Below are 21985 nucleotides of genomic sequence, written 5' to 3' on the forward strand. Positions count from 1 at the left end.
TAAAAATAAAGAGCACTGACGGACGAGACTTTGCAGTGCTCAATAGAGAGTTAGCTAACAGCAGCCTGTGGTGACTTCCATCGATTTGGAACATTTTATCTCTTGCTATCACGTGGACTGTGTCTCACCTTGACAGAACTTCCTGTTCTGGGTGATCACCTGGCTGTAGCCGCTGTGGCACTGGCAGATGTAGGACCCATAGTTGTTTATGCAGCGGCCCTTCCCTTCACATGGGTCCTCGTCACACTCGTTCACATCTGTGATGGGAGAAGGAGAATGAGGGGACTGTATATCGGACGTGACACCATATAGCAGTTTCTCTTCACCAGCAGAGACAGTACACTCGCCGAGTTCTGACTTTGGAGCTCCTCTACAAACAGACATTCCTCAGCGATGGGCCTCAGCCCAGCCGGGCGGAGCAGAGGCTGCGGCCAAGGCCTTCACCGTGAGGTAAGGGATCGCAACGCTGTGGCAGCTCTTTGGACGGTCTGCACGCTGTTGTCAGGCCTCACGGAACGGGTCAACATAAACAAACGGATCCCTTTCACTTTGGCTCGGTCAATTTCTCGAGGCTTCTGTGCCGTGTAATGTTTGGTGTTGAAGAATTACTTGTGCTGATGATAGACAGAGCTGCTGGGGCCTCTGGTTTAAGGATATCTGTGTGTGTGTGTGTGTGTGTGCCCCCTCCTTCCTCTCTCTGAGTGCCCAACCGTCACCCCTGTCTCACCCCATCTCCCTCTCTCTCTGTCACTGTTTCTTACCAATGCAGTTGGTCTGCAGGGCGCTGAGCTTGAATCCCGGCTCACACTGGCAGGTGTAGCCGGTCTGCACAGGAATACATTTCCCATGTCCGCAGATGGTGGGGGTGGAGGCACACTTGTCATGACCTAAAAGAAAACCCACGAGATGTGCAAAGTCATTACTCAGGAAGCAGACAAGATGTTTTTCTTTTTTTTACCACGGGTTACACAACATTACAAACACTGTAATAAATGAAAAGAGGATTCCAGGAACACATGTTGTTCTGCATGGGAACCCATCTTGCTGTTTTATGGATGGGTTCCTGGACAAGAGGACAGGTTTAACAGCGCTGCAGTGATCTAACAGGTGCTATGGAGCGCTGACAAAGGCGTCGAGAAGTAACAGCTCATGCCCAGTAGAGCTTGACATTAGTGTTGTTCTTGTATCTCTATAGTTTAAATGGACTGTGGTAAAACAGAGAGACGGAACTGGGCCCCTGAGTATACGACCGAGGAGGACAAAACTAACAGCGCCGTGTCTTTTTCTACAGGATTACTGTAAAACTGCCTATCGCTCTTCACACTCTCTCACCAACCCCCAAATACTTTCACTCGGTCTTCTTCCTCCATTACTCATAAATCTGGCCTCTGTCCCCACAGGATAGCTTCCCTGTCCAAAAGGCACACTCTTTCTTGGTCCCTCGCCCTCTCACCCTCTGTGCAGTGCTGCATCTTCAAGCCAACTTGGATTTTGAGAAAAGGGGTCAAATGAAAGCACAATACAAGCTCTCCCCAGCCTTACTTTTGGTCATCTTGCAAAAATGCCTCATGAGACACATCCCTTGTCTGCCAACAGTTGACAGAAAGCATAAAAAATGAAGAGTTCAGCTTCATGCTGTTGTAGTGCACGGCTGACCTACAGCCCCATACCCACCCACTGTTTTTAGATTTGTAACCCGTGTAACAAGCTACAAGCTTATTTTTGTTTCTATACTAATCTAAGGAATCTCGTATTGAGGTGTATGGTACAGATTCAGCTGACTTTATTGTGTATCAGATTTATTGAAAAGTTTTTTAAATTCACATTAAAACGTATCATTCAACTGTCTATTTTTTAATGCTCAGCAAAAATGTTATTAGCAATTTACAGTTACATATAAACATATATACTGTATTAACTTTTTCAGGATGTTTCAAGGCTTGTTTAGTACCTATAAGATTCATAATATTTTTGTTTATTTGAGAGAATAATGAACTGGAGGAGTTTGGTTTGCTGCTGGTGGTAGGAGAAAGACAAAATATTTTAGAGCAGAGATTTAAACACATGAAAAAGTCATTACAGACATACAGTGTTTATCTATGTTTTTATATGTTGGACTGTGAACTGTTTGCTGGTTCACGATTGTGAGTTTGGGACTGATTGCTGCTGACAAGGTGTATATTTTCCTGGACGTGAGGTAGCTAATTTTGCTAGAATTCCGCCGTAGTCAGTCAGTAAGACACTGGTTGCAATTGTTAATGACAGTGGAGCCTGTGGTCGGGAGAATCTTCAGTGGTCGCGGCAGATTCCTTGCCCAATTCTGAGGATAGTCTGCCGTCAGTCACAGCTCATTGCTGCCGTTCAGCTGCAGACTAAAATAAGTCTGACAACTGTGATTTGCACATACACGGTGTTGCTGCTGTTCTCACTCTGTGAGAAGGTAATAAGTGATGTTCTAAACATTCCTGGTCAGTGTCCTGAATCACTAAAATCTGTTCATTTAAAAAAAAGAAAAGCCGCTCAGTGTTGGACCAGAGCTCTGACTGTGTAGACTCACTCACTGAGCTGAAACGTGGCAGAACGATTTAAAGATTCTTCATGATCCCTGCTTTCAGAACCAGGGTAGCTGTTGCTCTATGACTAAAGGCCAATTTATGCCTCTCCGTTTCTTCTATTACGGACAGATAAGACCGCCCTATCCGTCGTGAAACGCCCTCTCCGAATGCTTCGTACAGCTTTTCGTACACGTCTGATTTTTCTAACTATCCGTCTTCATGTTGGAGACCCGACGGACCGCTTTTGGCTGTGATTGGTCCGCGAACGACATCATTTCCGTATGACGTCATTTCCGTATTTCCGGACCTCAAACTTCCTGTTTACTTCCTGTTTACTTCCATGTAGCATCAAACCCAAACACAACTATGATTCTACGATTAATGTGACGTGTGTGTTAAGCCAGCGGAGTTGTCCGGCTGACGGTGGCTCGTTCGAGCACTGAGGGCATGTGTGCACGGTCACAGACCGTTATAACGAGCTTTCAAAACGGCGCTAGCAGGCTAGGCTAGCCACCATGCTAACTGCGGTGGTAACAGTGCAAGAACCCGCCGCCACTTTAATTCCACTTCTATCATGACACTGTTTCTATAATACCGTCAGGTTAGAAGCAAACACTGGATAGTAGTAGTTAGTGTCGGGAGTCCCTGCTGACTGTGTGTGGAAGCTGGGGGTAGCTAGGTCCGTGTAGCTTCTAGCTACATGTAGCCTCAAGCAGATTCAAGCTGTGGAATCAGCAACACAGTTCGGAAACAAGACCGGGGAACCGCTGCGCTAAGAAACGATTACATCAGCATTTTGACACGCTGGGTGTCACTTTATTTAGTTCTGTTAGTTGCCATGGTTCAATGTGTGGGACGCAAGCTAACATGTCAACAGAGACACGTGGACTTCTTCTTCCCAAATGGGGTAGGCTTCTCTGAGCTCGTCTTCCGTTGCGCCACCTATGGGTTTGGCGGTGATTTTTTTCCGGACGTAGACTGACGGAGAAGTAAAAATCAAAAAGAGTCTTTGCCCCCTGCTGAGAACTCTCCGAGAAACGGACACGTAGTAGTATATAAGAGCCTTAACTTTTAATGGATCCTTGATGAATATTAAGTTTAAACACTGGATCTTAATGACTTCTAAGTTTTTGATCTACAATTCGGCATAACTCTTGACCTTGCTGGACCTGATTCTGGCCATTAGAGCCGTTGACTATCACTTGGGGTCATGAGAACCAATCATTGAATGTGCACTGATGAATCACTCACACAGTGAATACTTTCCTTTCATCGCAGCTGCAGCATCACCTGTGAATCTCTACTCTTTTCTTTATTACAGCTGCATTAACATTTTATTAGGGACACTTATCAAAACAACAATGAACTTTAAAGCGTGTGCTTGAGTTCGTTTTACTTTGTGTGAGTAAACATGTTAGGAATTTATTAGCTTGGAAAAAAGAACTGTCTCCATATGAGTACATCCCAACAATCAAATCAATGAAGTCAGTGTATCCTTGAATTTTAATTTACAACTGACTGACAGGAGAACTGAGCTGAGAAACGGTTGACTCACAGGTGAACTTTCCGTTCAGTTCATACAAGGCTGATACTGTGTTTGTGCTGTTGTTTCTCATTACACTCTGTACAACTGAAGAAGTTGATGCTTATGTTGCTTAAGTAAGATCATACTGGCTTATTAAAACCAGTATTCCTTAAGCTTTAATCAATTATTGGAACGGTCACACATATGCAAGCTTTGCAGGTAAAAATTCATCAAAGTTGAACTCCCACAAAAAAACACACTGTATATTTACTTTGAACAGGAAGCAAATGCTTTAATCGCATCCTTGCTCTAAGGATTGGACGTGAACAGGTGAAGCCCTACGAGTCACAGTTTCCAATTATTATCAAGGAAATGTCTCTAATAAGTATTAGAGTTTGATACTCTATTTAGTGCTGATCCTGTAGTGAAAAGTGTCACACTAGTGTTTCAAAAAAAGCCCCAGTGTTTAATATGTGTGTGTTACCTCTTGATGTTTCAGTTGGGTCCCTTGAATCTGGACTCAGGTTGATGGAGGAATCTGGAGAAGTGTCTGTGAAGAGGGATCGAGGAAGCGGGTGAGTGCAAGTACAAAAGAAACTCGCTGCCTCAATCATTCTCCATGAGCATTATGATACATTTCTTTTCAAAGCCACTACTGCCTCAGGTGTCACTCACTAGGCAGCTGGATAAAAATGATAGACTCTTTTCTTTGGGCTGAAAACAGTACAATGACTAAAGTAAATCAAGTCGACTCATTGTATGTTGGTAATCTTCCAACTTTAATGTTGATGTTTTCACTGGCTTGAGGGTAGAGAGCTGAGGCTGCCACCACTGTGCAGGAGTGAGCGATTTATAGAAAAACACATCACACGTCTATGTATGAGTGCAACTACTATTTGCCCTTGAGCTAAGACATGGAAAGTAAAACCACAAGAGGCATTAAACAGCAGCGTTGAGGCAGAAGAAGAAGTAGAGTTATATGATCTGTGTGAGTAAAGTTGAGGGGAAAAATACCTGGATATTTCGGTGGTGAGTCAGTCACAACAGCTGGCTGAAAAACAAGCAAATATTGCTTGTCATAAAATGAATATCTTTCATATTTTTCATATTAATAAAGCATTTCTGCTTTTTTCCATCATATTTACTGCTAATTAGCTGTGTGTATCTACCACAATGTGGTCTGGATAAGTTGCATAATCATAAACAAACTCTGCAGCTGAGATAGCTAGAGCATATCATTTTTAAGATAAACATGGAAAAAGACAAGGGGCTGACGGGGAGGGAGAACTTACCGGGATCAGAATTTCCACATCTGCCACCAGACAGAGAGAAGAGGAAAAAGTTTATCAGTGGCAAAAGTTCACATTTACAAGTACCATTACATACCCCAAAACATATGTACTCGACATGCAGCTTTGGAGGTGTTTAACTCTAATAAAACAAAGCTTACAGTTCATTTATCTTGTAGGTGGGACAGAGAAAGATGTTTCATAAAAGCAGTGCAGACTGCTGGCCAAAGAAGAATGCAAGGAGAGAGACGATGAAACAGATATCGCTGATAATGAAGACAAAAATCTCTAAATATTTACAAAATTGTCTCCTCGCATAAATCTAAATCTTGTAGCGGTGCCAGTAAAGTATCACAAAGGCATTAAATCGGTAAAGATACATTTGCAGGAAATCCCGAGGATTTAGATGTCTGGCTGATTTGGATTACTTGTGTGCATCACAGTGACGCTCACAGGGGTTTCATGTTGATGTATGGCCAACATGACTACTCCTCTGAATATTTTCGACCTTGGATCAAGCATGTATTTGTGGAGCTCAAAACATCCTGTTGATGTTTGGATTCTTACAAAAGAAGCTAATCCATTTACATCCTGTGAGAAATAAATTCCTATTTTGTAATGACTCAGCTGCCCCGGCACTGTTTATGCCATGGGTTTGTGGTAAAAATATCCAAGTGGTAAAGTGAACACCATGTTTGGATACACCATGTTTGGATACAAAACATTCAGCAGGATTATCTCTTCATCTTTTTTTTTGCATTCAGAGTAAACATTTATCAACCTTAAAGTCAACTTGGCAGAGGTTCCCTCACACCAGGCATTTCAATCTCACCTGGCTGCTTCGGTGTCTCTCTGGCTGGGTGGGAGGGATGGAGAGGTTGCTGCGGAGTCAGAGGATGCCACGGGGCTTGTGGCGTCTCTGGGTACTCAGGGTACTCGGGGTACTCGGGGTACTGGGGCACTTGGGGTGTCTCTGGGTAGATGGGAAACTCTGGCCTGTTGGGCACCGGCAGTGACGGCAGGGAAGACGGAAGCTGAGGATAAACTGGACCCTGCTCATCCCATGTTACTCCTGTGCTCTGCAGAACATGTTCTCCCAGAGGTCTGACAGAGATCTGAACATCTGACCGAGAGTAGGTGTACCCGTGACCAGCTGGGCAGATCTCCCTGAAATGGTCTGCAAGGCAGGAAACACATCATGCAAACAATGAGCCATAGAAAACATTGCCTCTGAATCGTGCTCTCCAAATTCTAAAGCTAATATAAAATGCTGCCAGAGTGTGATTGTGGCTCATGTTTTTGTCTGATGTTCACAGCAGTACCAAAAAAGCCATCCGTGTAATACTGTTATGTTGAGCATGCTGTGCTTTACTGTGTGTGGGGTCAGGTTTCGGCTTGCGCTGCAAAGCTAGCGAGCTTGTGACAGCTGTCACAGAGGGAGAGAATTCTGAGCGTTTAGGGAATATCTGCAACAAACAGGCACAACCACGCTAGTGAGGGAAATGGATGATCCAACTGACCTTTGAACCCTTTGCTGTATATAGGGGTGTGAGTGAGAGGCTAACAGAGGATTGGCTGGTCACTGAAAAAGAGGTAGACTGCACCTCTCTGTGTCCGAGCCCAACAAACCTCAGCGATGGTGAATCCATTACAAGTCAGACACACCGTGTCCCCTACCTGACCTAAAACCGCAGCAGCTCTACGCCAAAAAGAGCCTGAAGTAGAGATGTGAGTAACGACAGACATGTGGTCGCTGAAAATTCTTGTGTAAATGCAGGAAACGTGGATATGATAAGCTACTGAATGATGAATTTAAAGTGGAGGGAAGTGGGACTATACATGATCAGGATCCACATCATAGAAGTCGGTCTGGAATGAAAGTTGGTGGGCTCCCGTTACCAAGTCGCAAGAAATGTCCAGAGCATGGTTCTAACAGCTTGTCAGGCAATACAAAAGCCAGCGTCCCAAATAACCAGAGGCTCTGTGTCTGTGCTCTGTGTTGGTCCTGGCTGAGCATCACCAAGGAGGTCTGTGTCTGTGATATCTGATCTATGACGATCCCCATGAATCACCGGCCAGTGCAGACACCAGACCAGCCTGTTTCGCTCTGAGACTTTGAAGATTAGATCAGTATGAAAAAAAAAAAGATGACAAGTACTTCCCATGTTTCACTTGGCCGAGCTATTTAATTCTGCTGTGAAGCTTTGCCGATCTATTAGTGGGGTTTCTCTCTGGAGGTTGGAGTGATAACACAAGACTGACTCCCATTATTATGTAGCCTTCAAAATATGAAAACTGTTAAATTTCTTGGCCCCTTTCCACCCCGAACACATTTGCTTATTTTAAACAGCTTGACATACCAGAGGAAAACTGGTAATTGAATGGTAAATGTGCTCTGTTGCTGTCCCTTGCAAAAGATTACATGTAAGATTTTATATCTGCAAATATCCCTTAATAACCATAACACAGCTAATGGTATTTGAGCAGGCCCGGTAAAAACCCAGATATGGACGGTTGAAATTTACGGAACCAAGACAGGCTAAGTCTCGAGGAGGATGTGTCTACATGCGGTAGTATGGGGGAACTTTTGACTGTACCTGTTCCTGGCAAAGGGCAGCGATTACACTCAGCACCCCAGGCCTTGCCCACTCGGCTGCAGCAGCAGATCTGCTTGGTGATGTGTTGAGCGAGCGGCAGAGAGCATGTTGCTGCTGACACCGATCGGTAGCACAGTGACTTCTGGTTGGACACAGCCTTGTCCGCTGAGGAGAGAGTTGATAGCATCACGTAAAACCCATGCAGCACATAAGGAAATAGTCCCAGCATTAGATAACATCAGTGTGCGTGAGATACTTACAGACACAGTGACTCCTGTCAGCGTCTAACAAGAAGCCGAGTAAACAGATGCACCTGTAGCTTCCCTTGGTGTTGAGACATTCAGCGTTCTTACAGATTCCAGGCAACAGGCACTCGTTGATGTCTATAAAATATGCAGCAGGTCAGTCACGCATTATCTAGTACATTCTGATTATGGAAATATTATGAAGTAATGTTTTTTTCCATTGGCAAGAATTTTCTGAACTCCTGCTGAAGGCCCTTAAACAAAATTGCTACAGGTATCAATGTTAGATTAAGTGTTTCTGCGTTTCACGTTGACTCTACAGAGCTTTTCGTGCTCCCAGGGCAACAGATATGATGTAAATATGTAAATATGGCTTTAGATCATGTACTAAGAACCCCCAGCTGCTGGAAGGTGATGAAATACTGAGACTTTGAGGGTTACACAGTTGTGTGAAAGCGAAGAGGAGTGATGACATAGGGGAAACACACACAATAAATTTGACCACTGTAAACCAGAGTACACTCAAGATAAAAACCCTCTGACTGCAAGATATTAAACGTTCTCAGGGCTGCGGTAACCTTGAATTGGAAATCTGAGCGGACAAGGAGACAGACAAAAATCACAGAATGTTTTAGATTATCATCTTTCACCACATCTTTCCCTTACAGTGTCCAATAAGCTCACACCATCCTGTGAGTGGGTGAAAGTTAGATTTTTTTCCCGCCTTTCTGACCTCATGCCATGTGCCTGAGTGATATGGTGGTCAGTAGACTTTGCTCCCCCAGCTCCAGAATCCCTAAGTCAAATGAAGGCAAGGCGAGCCAGTTGACGTGCCAGCCAGAAGCATAGGGGGACATATTTCAGGTGCTTATTCATGCGATCACACTGGGTCGAGGCAAAGTTTGTTGTTCTACTGTGTTAAACAAAGAGTAGATCATTAGGTCTCTTCCCACTGCTTTGACGACTGGAACTCGACAGCCTGCCACCATAGATTTTCCCCAATTCGAATTAATCTGCTCTTGTTTTGTTGTTTCGCTTCCTGGTGGAAAAAGTTAGCTTATAAGGGATTTGAGGCTGATACAAGTCTGCGGACTGAAGCAAATTCCAGCGAATGCCTCGACGTTCCTTTTGTAGTGCGGTTGTTTCTTTGAGATCATTTTATTTCTCTTTGCACTCTTCTATCTCTCGAAGGAGGAACCTGAGCCTCCAGTCTCTGTTCTGACAAACAAGCATTTGTCTCTGTTAGCAGAAGAGACCTGTTTGGATGAGTAAGGATGAGGCATATACTGTGAGGACAGTGAAGCAGACCACAGATACCATTGCTTCCTTCGGCTGACTTTCACACTATAAAGACTGGATCAATAATATAGTTTGGTTTAGTTTTGAGCAGCATGCTATCTGGTCAGAGTTCAGGTCGGCGTTGGGCTCAGCCATCATCACATGGGGTCTTTAATCCATGGTTCGGTTGATTCCCAGATTAGTGCTATTGTTACAGTCTGCTGGTGGGTTGATTGGGATTGAAACTGACTCGCAAGACAACCTGTCATGAACAGCACTAATCTCAGCATCTATTTTGAGTTCATGGTCGGATGCTCTCATTGACAAATAGTTCTCTCAAGATTGTGTTTTATTGCTAAATGATACATACCAATGACCTCAACACTTCTTAACTCAGGCTTATTGGATGTCAGCTGCAACCTCACCTGACCTTAGCCATTTTTAAACTCTGGAAAAAACTAGACTCAAATAAACACCTGCATAATTTATGGAGACTCCAAAGGGAAATTGGCCTCATCACTCTCTTTATTATGTATCAGCTGTTATAGTCAAAGGGAGCACCTTATGACTCCTCTGTAAGTCTCAAACCAGACATAAATTATGGGTCCAAAATTCATCCATTTAGTGACTGCCAATAGTGAAGGCACACTCTCAAAATACAGTCGAAGCAGCCATTACTGGGAACAGCAGTTATTCATAAGCAAATTCCTAAATGTTGACCCAGATATTATTCAAGATGATAAATGCCAAATGTCAGTGTTTGTAGCTTTTATGAGGTTTATAAAAAATGTCAAATGCCTTTCTCCACATGCATTTTAGTGGGCAAGCAGCAAATAGCCAATTCAGCTGACCTAGTTTTGAAGAAGGAACTTTTGAAGATAAGGAATCATCTCAAAAGGCAGCATAAGGCTCTCATGGGACATCTTATCGTATCGTGGTGAGGACGTCACTGACCACAAGGGTGAGGATACAAAGCCAGAGCAGTTAATTATGCATTTTAAAGGCTATGAGACAAGCTCTGCACTGTTCTTTTAAAGTATATTGCAAATTGCCCAGAAAAAGGAGCTCCCAGTTTGGCGAGCTGGAAGGCATCCTGATAATAATGACAAAATCCAAGAGTGAGTTTTTGCCTCCTTGGCAGCCGGTGAGCGGCCTGAAAGTAAAAAAAAAAAATTGGGGGGGAATGGTGCAGCAGCCCAACAGCACAGAGACTTAAAAGTGCTCCAGTAAATATTGTGGGTAACTGTCAGCTTCACTTTTTTAGAACTAAAGGAATGAGCAACTGGAAAGGAGGAACATCTTGAAGCAATCATAAAAGAGAGGTTTGAATAATAAATAAGATAAATTTCCACATTTGTTGGCTATTGACACACAATTGGAACATAAGTGTGTCCTTGTCCACATGTCTTTTCTTTATTAAAATACGTTTCCCAGATCAATCATTACCTGAAATAATTAACTGGCCAATAACAACACGGATACGAAAAATTGTTGAACTTGCTGAACCAGTGGATGAGGCCCGTTATTGATGTGTTCAGAGCTATGCATTGGAGCACACACTCCACAGGCTTCAGTCAGCATTGCCCCCTGGATTATGACACCATTAATCAAGTCAGTGGTGGAGCTCAAGTCGACTGTCATTCTGTTTTCCACAGTGTCAGCATCAGTTGCCTTGGTTACGGATCAAGCATCATGTGTTTTTTTCCTGTGTCTCTGAGCCAAGGTTTATTTGTTCAGGTTGACTAATTCCAATGCGGTATATTTACTAACTTAATGGTCTACAGGGTCATTAGAGGATTGACACCGTGGGTGGTTATCGCTTCTTGAACCAGCAGCCAAATGGCATCCTCTGTGATGGTGAGAAGGGAAAGACGACAGGTTTGTTTTTGTATCCAGATGGATGGCTAAGCTGAGCTTTTCTTCTGCTGCCACATTTAGGAGGGCTGAGAAACAAACAGGTCGGCAACTAAAGCTCCCTCAAAAATACTCAGAGAGCCACATTCACCGTAATCGCAGCCTACCGTACCATTCTCTACTTAGAACCCAGAAGACCAATTAAAACAGCAGCCCCAGGCGCTTATTGGCTGCTGAACTCTGACCCTGGACCAAGGCTAAGTGTAGTCTTGACATGGTTCCCATAGGAGCCAGACATGCAGCAAGGGATACTTTTATTTGCATCCTAAGGGGTCTGTGTGTGCTTGGAAACATATGGACTATTTTTATCACATCCATGCCATTATATTCAATGTATGTGCATTAAACCACCTATAAAAGTACGCAGTAGGATAAATCATATCCTAAAATATCAAACTACATAGAATTTTTTCGTCACATTTTATAGCTTACCTTGACAGTGCGTCTGATTCATCCTCTTAAAACCTTTGGAACATTCCACTTGCCCATTTGCAATCACTGCGTACGCTGCAAAACAGGAAGAGAAAGTATAGCTTTAGACGATCTTAAAGTGCCGTGCCTCTTTGTCACAAAGCATGGCATTCATCGCTGAGAGAGAAAAGAAGAGGGGGGGGCATATAACTTACAGATGTGAGCATCTTGGCCATAGCAGAAATGACCGACCCACAGCTGGGCCTCAAGGGACTCCAGAGTGAGCGCGTGGAAATGGATCCCCATCAACCACGTTTACAAGACAGCACTGTCATCCAGGAGAATGTAACGATAACACTCGACGTCATTTATAATCATATTACCTACAACTCTCCTCAACCCCCAGGGACACATGAAGGAAGTGCTTATATCGTAAATAAGTTGAGGAAGCCTCCATGACAGCCCTGACCTTTATCACCAACCACAGTGCAAATTCGCCTAAGCAAGAGACTAATGCTTTAACGATGAATGACGAATAAGGTATAGCTCACATGTAAGTAGTCTGTGGTTCAGGTGTGTGTACATGACAGGTTCTCAGAAGTACTGCACTTAATGCAAAAGAAAAACATGGTGGGTTTATCAATGCCATACTATCAGTGACAGACGCCAGAAAACATCATGTCATTACTAATTGGACACCCAGTCAGGACCCTGCATGCTCCATTAAATGTCGAGAGGGGTCAATGTGACGATCATATGGCAGAGGAGGTCCCTGTGTGTGTGTCTGTATCAACAAGTTGGACATATAATCTATTTTGTATCCCATAGATCTAAAGAATGCTGGCTATCAAGAGTCTTTTTCACTAGATCTTTATTGTTCCCTCAGGGGGAATTTGAAATAGCAAAAGAAATAGTTTGTATACGAGGATCTATATGTTTCTTAACAGAGACAGGGTGATTATTCAAAGCACAGCTTTCTGACACAAACTGACATGAAGACATTTTGCGTAGTATCATGTTCTAAGGAGAAGATCCAACTACTGACTTTTCAAGGGGAAAATGTGTGTTCGGTTGAAAAGGGCTCTGTAAATACCGACATGCTTGTTAAAATGATGGAGCTGTTTCTCACAGTCAAATCAAGTTACAGTCATGAACCAGCTCAAAGCCATGATTGCTGTAGGTTGCTTCCTAGTCACGATAGCCAAGGTCCTGTGGCTCTCATGGCTAGTGGTGGAATTAGTCCTGTTCACATTCGTTTTTATTTGCATCATCATCCGGCATGGAGAGAAATCATAATTTCCAGCATTTTCCACTCTTAGAAAACACGAACAAATGTGATGACAATCTTTGGATTTACACCAAGGCCAGTAAAAATAAGATTTCACAAAACTTGCTGCCACAACGAAAAGAAGGTTGAACACAGAGGTGACGCATGTGAGAAACTAGCCTTGCCAGTAAAGATAACACATCTCTTTTCCTGGCAGAGGGCTCTGGGAAAGGGGAAAAAGTCACACTGTGTTTGTGACCAAAACTCCAGCTAACCAAAGTGCTGAGTGAGCGACCTCTCTATAGTCTGTCAATCTGTCATCTTCATGAACCTATGTCACTGGACAGAAAGCAAAAGGGAACCCATACGTAAAACCCCTTCGGTGTTTCAGTTGCTTATCCATTCAATTTCAAAGTTTGAAAATTGTGAGAATAGTGCCCTGTGCAGTTTTGAGGTTCTAAACCCAGTTGCTAGAAAAACAGACCTCAACACACTTCAACATGTAGAAGCTACCGACACAACAACCGTGTAAACACACAGCCCAGCAATCAGTCATGAGTTTGTGTCATTTTCCCAGGAGTGCCTGGAATGTGTGCCACATGGAGGTTTTCTGGGAACAAGGTCTTGGAGCTGAGTTATGTTTTGGTCCTGCTGTGACCCAGTGGACCAAGTAGGGTCAGTGTACCTGAGGGTTGACAGGGCAGAAGTGGGTCAGAACGAAGGGGGCAATGGGGAAAAGGGGGAAACTGTGTCATGGCGACACCCCTGTTCCCGTCTGCCCACCTCCTCATCTTTCTCCACACCACTATAATCCCCCATCCAAAAGTTCTGGGTAATGAGATGTTGTGGTTGGGCAGTGGGCACGTCCTCCTGCGGCGTTAGGATCAGGGAAAGTCTGGCCTGAGTGACAGCAGGACGCACATGCCAAGGGTAGGGGTTGTTCAGGAGTCTCAATAAAGCTTATTAGCAAGGAGGAAAGGACCTCAGCAATCAGTAACAACTTTAACGTGAATCTGAGTTTCAATACTCTGCTTGTCTTTTGTGTTGGTTTCTGTAGCAAAAGTCCGAAAAAGGAAAATTCTCACAATATCTACTCATCACTATGCTGATGGAGGGGTGGGTGAAGTGTTTGAGGGAATTTTAAATTTAAATTTGGTGAACTATCCCTTTAACGGCTGATCATTTAAGAAGCATCACACTGACCTTAAACAGTGATGTAAAATTGGTATGTTTCCACCTACAGGATGCATTAACAAAATATGTTTATTACTTTAATTGCACATATAATCTATTTTGTATCCCATAGATCTAAAGAATGCTGGCTATCAAGAGTCTTTTTCACTAGATCTTTATTGTTCCCTCGGGGCAATTTGTTTGCAGTAAAGTTTAAAAACCAGCTGCTGAAACTCAGCATACAGAAGTTGACAACAGCCCTCATTAAATACTGGCTGCCTCCTAAACGATGCATTTATAAGATACAGATTGTCTTTGATGTGTGATTGATTGATTCAATTCTGATTTGGGAACAAGGCTTGGTAAATCATTTTAGTTGAGTCTTGTGTTGGAATCCTTGGCTACTGCACCGGAAACTGGAAAGAGCATTCACCACAGCAGCAACCTGACCGTGAAATATTCATAATTATATTTAAAAAAGCCAAGGGTGACGAATTTAATGATGCATCCGTTCTCATGCTCGTTTCTGCAGTCATTTGTGTAGAAAGAATAAGAGTGGCACGGGCAGTGGCTTGCAAGAGTGCGCTCAAGCTGCGCATTATTACTGTCACCCTCGGTTACAAAGACTGTAGACCCAGACTGGTCTGTATCCACTCAGGCTACAGACAAAAACATCCAATTGTTGTCTATCCGTTTAGCCCTGTTCTACAAAAGACTTTGTCACCCTTCACTAATTTATTGTCCGTTTCCATTCAAAAGTGTTTTGCATTCCTCTGGCAACTGCTCAGAAATATTTGCTTAAATTCCCTTGATTCAAAATCCTTGAAGCTTCTTGATTGGAGATGCTGTCCCAAACCAAATTAGAATAAATTCCATAGGACTACTTTAAGCGAGTTAAACTTCTTCCGAGGAGGGCACTGCTGTGGGCATTGGAATTAAATAGCAGCTTATGCAAAATTAGGGAGAAAGTAAAGAGAGAGGGATGCAGCGGGCTGAGAATAGAGGGAGCGTATGTTGTTAAATGGATTCCTCAGCTATATAGAAATCTTTAATCGTTAATTTGGTACAATCGCTGTGGACCACCCAGCCTGGGGCCGTTCTTCTGAGATGACTGAGAGGTCTGGTCTATCAATCACGGGGCTCAGAGCCCTTCACCAGCTTCCCCTGGGACCTGTCTGAGAGGCAACCTCAGTGTTGGACTTCTCTCCTTAACTGGCTGGAAAACCTGAGAATGTGTGGGAGAAAGGAGGGAGGAGGGATGGATGGATGGATGGCATCCACAGGAGGGGAAACAGAGATTGTCTTTCTTTTCCATTCCATTGGGGTCGGCTCTCTAGATATACAACTAATACAAAAGCCAAGTCTCCCCTCCGGACCCTTTCCAGCAATTTACTTCCTGACATGCCGCCACGGGACAAACTGGTGCCTCAGAGAGAAAACCAGGAGCAAACAGAGCTCTTTAATCACCATGGAGGGTTTCAGGTCTGGAGAGTCTTTAACATGGCAATGCCATCTTGTCTTGGCTTTTGAGCCAATGCTTGATTAGAGCAAACGCTTTGGCACACGCAATATTTGCCATTCTGGCACTGTCCATATTGCGTGCCCAGTAAATAATGTGTCTCTGCTCGTGAAGCAAAGACTAATCAGAAAGTACACATGGGACTAATATCAACAGTCTCCTCCTGATACAGACATGGACACGAAACCAGTCTACAAGCTACGGGATATTTACTCAATCATTAACAGTTGGAGCTGTATTTCTGCATCGTATTGCTTCAACACGATCGTGTCACAAGCACATATGCAACACTGCAAAGCAATGCTTTGATGAAGAGATTATATCATTTTCCTGCAACATTAAATCTTTACTCACAACATAGTTTTTATTGCTTTCATTCACGAAAGAATGCATTTTACATCTCTGTTTGTAGTTTGACAATTTTGCTTAAAGCCCCTCTCCAGGATGCTTATGGCAAAGTAACAAGCATCAAACACACATTTAAAACAGATCCACATTCCTCCATAATCTCCAACTCACTGTGGAATATTAACCAACTGGGCTGGTTCCAGAAGAAGGCAGTCCACAGTACATTCAAAATAAAAATGTCAACTTAGCTCGTATCCAATTAACAAATGTACCAAAAATTCATATCCATCTGCCTCCAACTGGGATTTAATTCTCATAGTGGTTAGGTCTGCTTCAGCCCTGATTAGCCATACTGCTGCCCAGCTAATAGATTCCATCATTCTAGTTGTGAAGGGATAAAGCTAAGTCAACATCAATGCATCAAATGCTGTCAAGGACATGTGACGTCTTTGTCTAATCACCATGAGAAGCTGCCGTGGAGCCGGTCCAATGCATCTGTTCTTTCGCAGCCTTTTTCTAGAGCAAATTCGCTGCATCTCTGGTTTTTGTTGGTCATTAACAAGTGTTCATGTTTGATCAGCGCTTATAAAAAGCAATAAGTGCAGGCTTTGGCCCCTCGATGGATGTCAGATTAATTGTCTGGGGAATAGATGGGAGATTTGGGAGAGATGAGTTCATGTGGGCAGATCTGCACGTCGTGGATCTTCTCCTGCTTTGCCTCATCTGCCTTTATTGATCTAAACCTCATGAGGAGATCTGTCCTCATTACTGAGAGAAACAGAGAGGGGGTTGGCATATCGGAACAAGTACACAACTCACATAGAGTTTTGGGTAAAGATAGCACAAGGGCACTGACATCACGCTAACCTCGATGACCCAGGGAGGTGGCGTCAGAGGAAGCCAAGGCTCCTGTGGGTGTGGTGGTTTGTTTTGGACTCTGGGGACGTCTGATCTGGCTCCCTGGGAAGCCTCCCAGCATCGCAGACGGGGAGAGTCACGGAGAGGGAAGCTGCCCAACAGTGACAGATGGGAAGACTAATGGTTTGTGGAATCCCTTTCGCGGTTAAACACACAATGAACGAGGGATTCATGCCAACACTACAGTATTGGTCAGACTCAAGCAACAGCAAACGGACTTCAGAAGGGTGCGTGAACATCAGACTGAGTCATTCTCAGATGCAAATAAAACTAAATTCCTCTCATTATGCAGTGGATTCAGTTTCTGCTGTGTATTTGTTTGTTACTTGTGCAAATAAATTGACACAAACTCACACACATGCACGCACCCACACACACACACAGAGTTGTGTCACTGGGAACAGACCTGCTGCGGTTCTGCTGCAAAGCTGCTACGTGAGCTTTCTGGTATGACTACACTATTTCCTCATAGGCCTATTTACTCAACTAAATGCCAGGACTCTTCAATGTTAAGCTGAACCAATAAAAAACCTTGTTAAAACAAATTAATGGATTTAGACAGAAACACAAGAGAGCTTTTACTTTGAAACAGTGACAGGAAGTGATGCAAGAATGTATGTTTGTGACGTATTCGAGAGATTGAAACCACTTTGAAACTGTTGTGAAAAATCATTTTCACTGTCTATTTTGATCTGAACCATGTGTGGAAAGTGGAGATAATAGGCAAGACCCGGACTCACTATAGGAGCATGCATGAGACACACCTCGGGCCCAAAATATAAATAATACCTGAACCCCCCCCACACACACACACGCACTTCCTATATTACTGGTTAACCTTGACACATGAGGACAGTTCTGACCAGCTCTGCATCAGTCTCTACCAGAATCTTACATCAAACTACTTACAAATTCAAACAATGCACAGGGCACATTTTTTTCTCCTCATCATAAGAACCAGAGGGTCTGCGTTGCAGCCTGTTCTGGTTGATCTGGATCTTATTACGAGCCAGGAATCCTCAGCATGTAGTATTTAAAAGCACTGGCTCCTTAAGGCTTCAGCTTCCACTGAAATGGGACTCACTGGTATTCGAGCCCTCATAACGTCAGACCTCTTTTTCAAATACAGACACATATGCACACACTATACACACATACTATTCTTTGTTATTGACATAACAGCAACATAAAGTCCTTGTCCCAGTACAATAATAAATTACATCCTGTTATACAACGTCGTCAACCGTCCTGAATAACATCAGAGACTTTACATAAAAACCCAGCCAGACTACAACAACAGCAATATATTATGAGTTTGCATAAATAGATTGAGTGATGCAAATGAACTGACATTAACGGGGAGGCTGAATGGACCTAGAATGAGAAAATGGATGTAGATATTTGAAGTAATTCCAGGAAGCAATGACTTACTAAGAATCCTGTCTGCAACAGAACAACATTAAACTATGCTTATATTGGCATCCTCTCTAAATGTAATTAAAAAAAATGTAGTAATGTTTGCTCTCAGTCAACAGTGCAATTTCTAACCGGCTATAAAGTGACCAAAGGTAGCGTTACACCCCCAAAACAAAGGGGGCTTTCATGACATCATTATCACGCACTCAACAGGAGACACAGGAGACTCCTAAAGCTATATGACTTTCCTTGACACTGCGAGCTGATGGCTGTCCCATTCACTATGAAATAAAATGAAAAGAACCGCTTTGGCTGTTGTCTCTAGGATGCGCATAATTCCCGTGAAACACATGAGAAGCACACATGTAGACCAGTCAGGGAGAAAAGCAACTGAAAGATCCGGCCAAGAGTCTAAACTGAGAACAATAACACTTTGGAGGAATTCAAAGCATTTATCTTATAAAGCTCTGTCCAAGACTTCTGGGTCATAGTATATGACTTCATTTTGACTACATTTTTCCTCTCTTTCATTCTCGATCCTTTCTTCCCTGCCTGCGTGTGACCTAGGACCCAGGCCTACAGTGTGCAGCCCCCACCCCCAAAACAACCATAAAAATGAGTGAGCGGGGTATTCGCTCTGTTCCTCCCGCACACTTCAAAGAAGCAGAAGAAAACATCTGGGAGCCAAAAGACATCGTGCCGGGGACTTAGGAAGAGCGGTATCTGTGATAGATGGGGGAGACACAGAGGGATTATGTCTGCTTCTAATTAAGGTCCAGTCAGACCTTAAACGAGGCACACGCACTCTGACAGCGGGTGTGACATCTGCGGGCAATGGTCGTAATATGAATAAGAGTGCTGGGAAACAACTTAAAGAAAAGTGTTCCTGTGTGCCACCATACTGTAGCTGCCTCCCCTGAGGACTATGAGAACATAACCATGCCCTTCAAGAGCTGTCAGGCTGAGCTAGACTCTCTATCCACAGCAAAGGGTGTCAGCTACCACCCTGCCAGCCAGCGTATATAACCGCCCTGCTGCTGTTTCTCTAACCTACCGCAGCTTTGGTTGGGCTGCTCATTTCCTCACTTTTTTAAGGCTAGGCTGGCTCATTCTGCCCACAGGGTGGGTGGCACTCGTGCCAGACTATCGTCTTCATGCTAAATGTGTTTTCATTCACTCTTTGGTTTTGGTTTTATAGAAGCGCAAACTGCTTAATTTTTACTACTGGTTGCACGGGTAAGCCACGCAGGATCCCTGATCTACAGGAAAGTAGATCAGGGATCTAATGATGGCTCCTGTTTGCTAATCAGCAGCAGCAGGCGTCTGTATTGTTTCCGTCTGTGATGAATGCTTAAAACATCCACCAAGTGTAGATCTGCTGTTTGGGAATATAAGAAGCGTCACTGACAAAACACAATATTGTAGACCACAATGAAATCAGAGCCCAGCCCGTCTGGCTGTTTTGAACAATATAAAGACACAGAGAGATCATCAGACCGAGAGCACAACAGAAAATAATAACCGATTAGAAAAAGAGGGGATTTATTGGAACAAAGTAGGAGTATACAATTGTTTAGATCTGATGGCTTTAGTCAGTCGGGCTTACCTGGTTTGGTTGGACACTTCTGGCACTTGTTGAGACCCCAAGAGGCACCCACACTTCCACAGCAATCATCCTGTTTGGTTAGGCCTGGCAGCGGCTTGCCACACTACAACAACAATGGACATCTGTGTTAAATATAAGAAACAAGTTTTGAGAAAAAATGTTGCATGTTTGTTCATGCCTGGTTGTGCGCAATTGTGTGTGTGTGTCTGTATACGTAGGAATTGAATTTTGTAAGTGTGTTTGTGGCTCAGTGTGCATGTAAACCTGTTTGCGAGGACAGACTGAACCACACACATCTGAGACTGGTTACACGGAGAAGGACATAAGGCAGAAGTATGAAGCTGCTGGCATGGACCATTAAGGCTTTTGGCTAATTGTGACGAGAGATTCCTATCAGGCTTTATTTACTGGATTTTTGGCAAAACAGAAAAATCTGAAATTAAAGAAGCAGCCAAGAGTACATTCTTATAAAAACACGAAAAATTATTTTGTATATTTTCTATTGGGATTCAAAAAAAACTGTAGGACTGCAAGGTATAATTTCAGTTAAGGAAAAATGAACTTGTTCAAGGAGAAATCCTGGCATAACATCTCTGCAGATTTTTTTGTTTTTGTTGCTGCTCCACAGTCAATCATAATGCCTTATTAAGGCCAAGCATACAGATGCTGTAGCAAAGCTAGGGTTGGTAATCCTGCATAAGCTAGCAAGAGCAGGATACACTTTGAAAATATGCAACCAATAAATCTCAACCCCTCCCATCGGCCCTTTCGTCAAAGCTACGACCCCAAAAAGTATGACCTTGCACTGCCTCACAACAGCTACAAGTCGATTTTCCCGTGACTTCCACGCTAACTTCTGGCTACCGTTTTTGGTTCAGCTGTGTTTGCCCTCTCGGCTCAGTGACACAACAGTGAAGGTGCTTGCAGGTAGACAGGTGAGTAAGTGAGCCAGTTGTGCTGACTAATCATTTCATGTTTGTGTTTATAACAGTCCTGCAAGGGTCACCGATGACAGATTACTCTCTTTATTGATAGGTATGAGGATGTGAAGAGGATTTCAACAAATAAGATAAAGAGTGTTTCATAAACAAATTAACAACACCACCTTTAACTGCCTTGGATTAGCCGAGCTCATGCATTGCCACTTAGGTCCTTCCCATTCATGTATGCTATGAAAAACTATACATTATCTTGTATAATATATCTGCAGTAACCCACATGTCATGAATGGTTCCATGCGGACCATGAAAGTCCCTCTGTTTGAGCAACAAAGAGAAGGACCACATGGGCTGGTTTTCATTTTTTAACCTTTGTCCTCTGAAAGTATCCTAACTCATAACATGCCTCTGTTAGCAAACTGGTGGAACACGAGATGACGAGTGTGGTCAAAGCTCATAAATCCTGGACACTGCATAAATCACTCCCACAGGCCAACTTCCTGTTTGAGACAGAAACATAATGATAGCTGTGGCTATACAACACTTTCTCCCCCTGTGTTCAACGAACATACCAGGTGGTGAAGCCCAGCTAGTGATGATGACAGGGTGCATAGTGGGCTTTAATGACTTAACACGATACCTGTCCGTCGACTGTTTCCTGAAAGCATCTTCCCACATTGCCGTTCTGACGGTTGTGTGGTCTGGCGTGGTCATGTCCATTTCCGTTCCCATCGGTGTGTGTGTGCCTGCTGCTGTGCTCATTGGTGATTTCGTGTCCATTCCCCGGCTGGGAGCGTTGCTGGACAGAGTGAGCGCCCTCTGTGGTGGGCGGCCTCTGTCCTAGCTGTACCCGAGCGACTTGGTGGACTTGGACCTCGGCCTCTGGAGGATGCTGTATGTGGACGTTCACCAGGGATGGGTGGAGAGACACTGGACAAGGAGGGACACACAGTTTATGCAATATAGTGGATAGTTTATAGTTTCAA

At 43.6% G+C, this 21985-nt stretch overlaps 1 protein-coding gene across 1 annotated transcript in view; it reads right to left on the minus strand.

The window, feature by feature from the left end:
- The window catches only part of LOC133016015 (latent-transforming growth factor beta-binding protein 2-like), an 84776-nt gene that overhangs the window by 26009 nt on the left and 36782 nt on the right, over positions 1 to 21985 (minus strand). The window contains exons 8-18 of the mRNA XM_061083311.1: positions 21640 to 21929; positions 20062 to 20164; positions 11836 to 11910; positions 8227 to 8349; positions 7967 to 8131; positions 6202 to 6546; positions 5373 to 5392; positions 5095 to 5131; positions 4565 to 4630; positions 762 to 887; positions 129 to 257 (exon numbers count right to left, since the gene is read on the minus strand). Coding sequence (XP_060939294.1) covers positions 129 to 257; positions 762 to 887; positions 4565 to 4630; positions 5095 to 5131; positions 5373 to 5392; positions 6202 to 6546; positions 7967 to 8131; positions 8227 to 8349; positions 11836 to 11910; positions 20062 to 20164; positions 21640 to 21929 — 1479 coding nt within the window. The remainder of the gene's footprint in view (positions 1 to 128; positions 258 to 761; positions 888 to 4564; positions 4631 to 5094; positions 5132 to 5372; positions 5393 to 6201; positions 6547 to 7966; positions 8132 to 8226; positions 8350 to 11835; positions 11911 to 20061; positions 20165 to 21639; positions 21930 to 21985) is intronic.

The sequence above is a fragment of the Limanda limanda genome, chromosome 12, assembly GCF_963576545.1.
Source record: "Limanda limanda chromosome 12, fLimLim1.1, whole genome shotgun sequence".
Lineage (NCBI taxonomy): Eukaryota > Metazoa > Chordata > Actinopteri > Pleuronectiformes > Pleuronectidae > Limanda > Limanda limanda.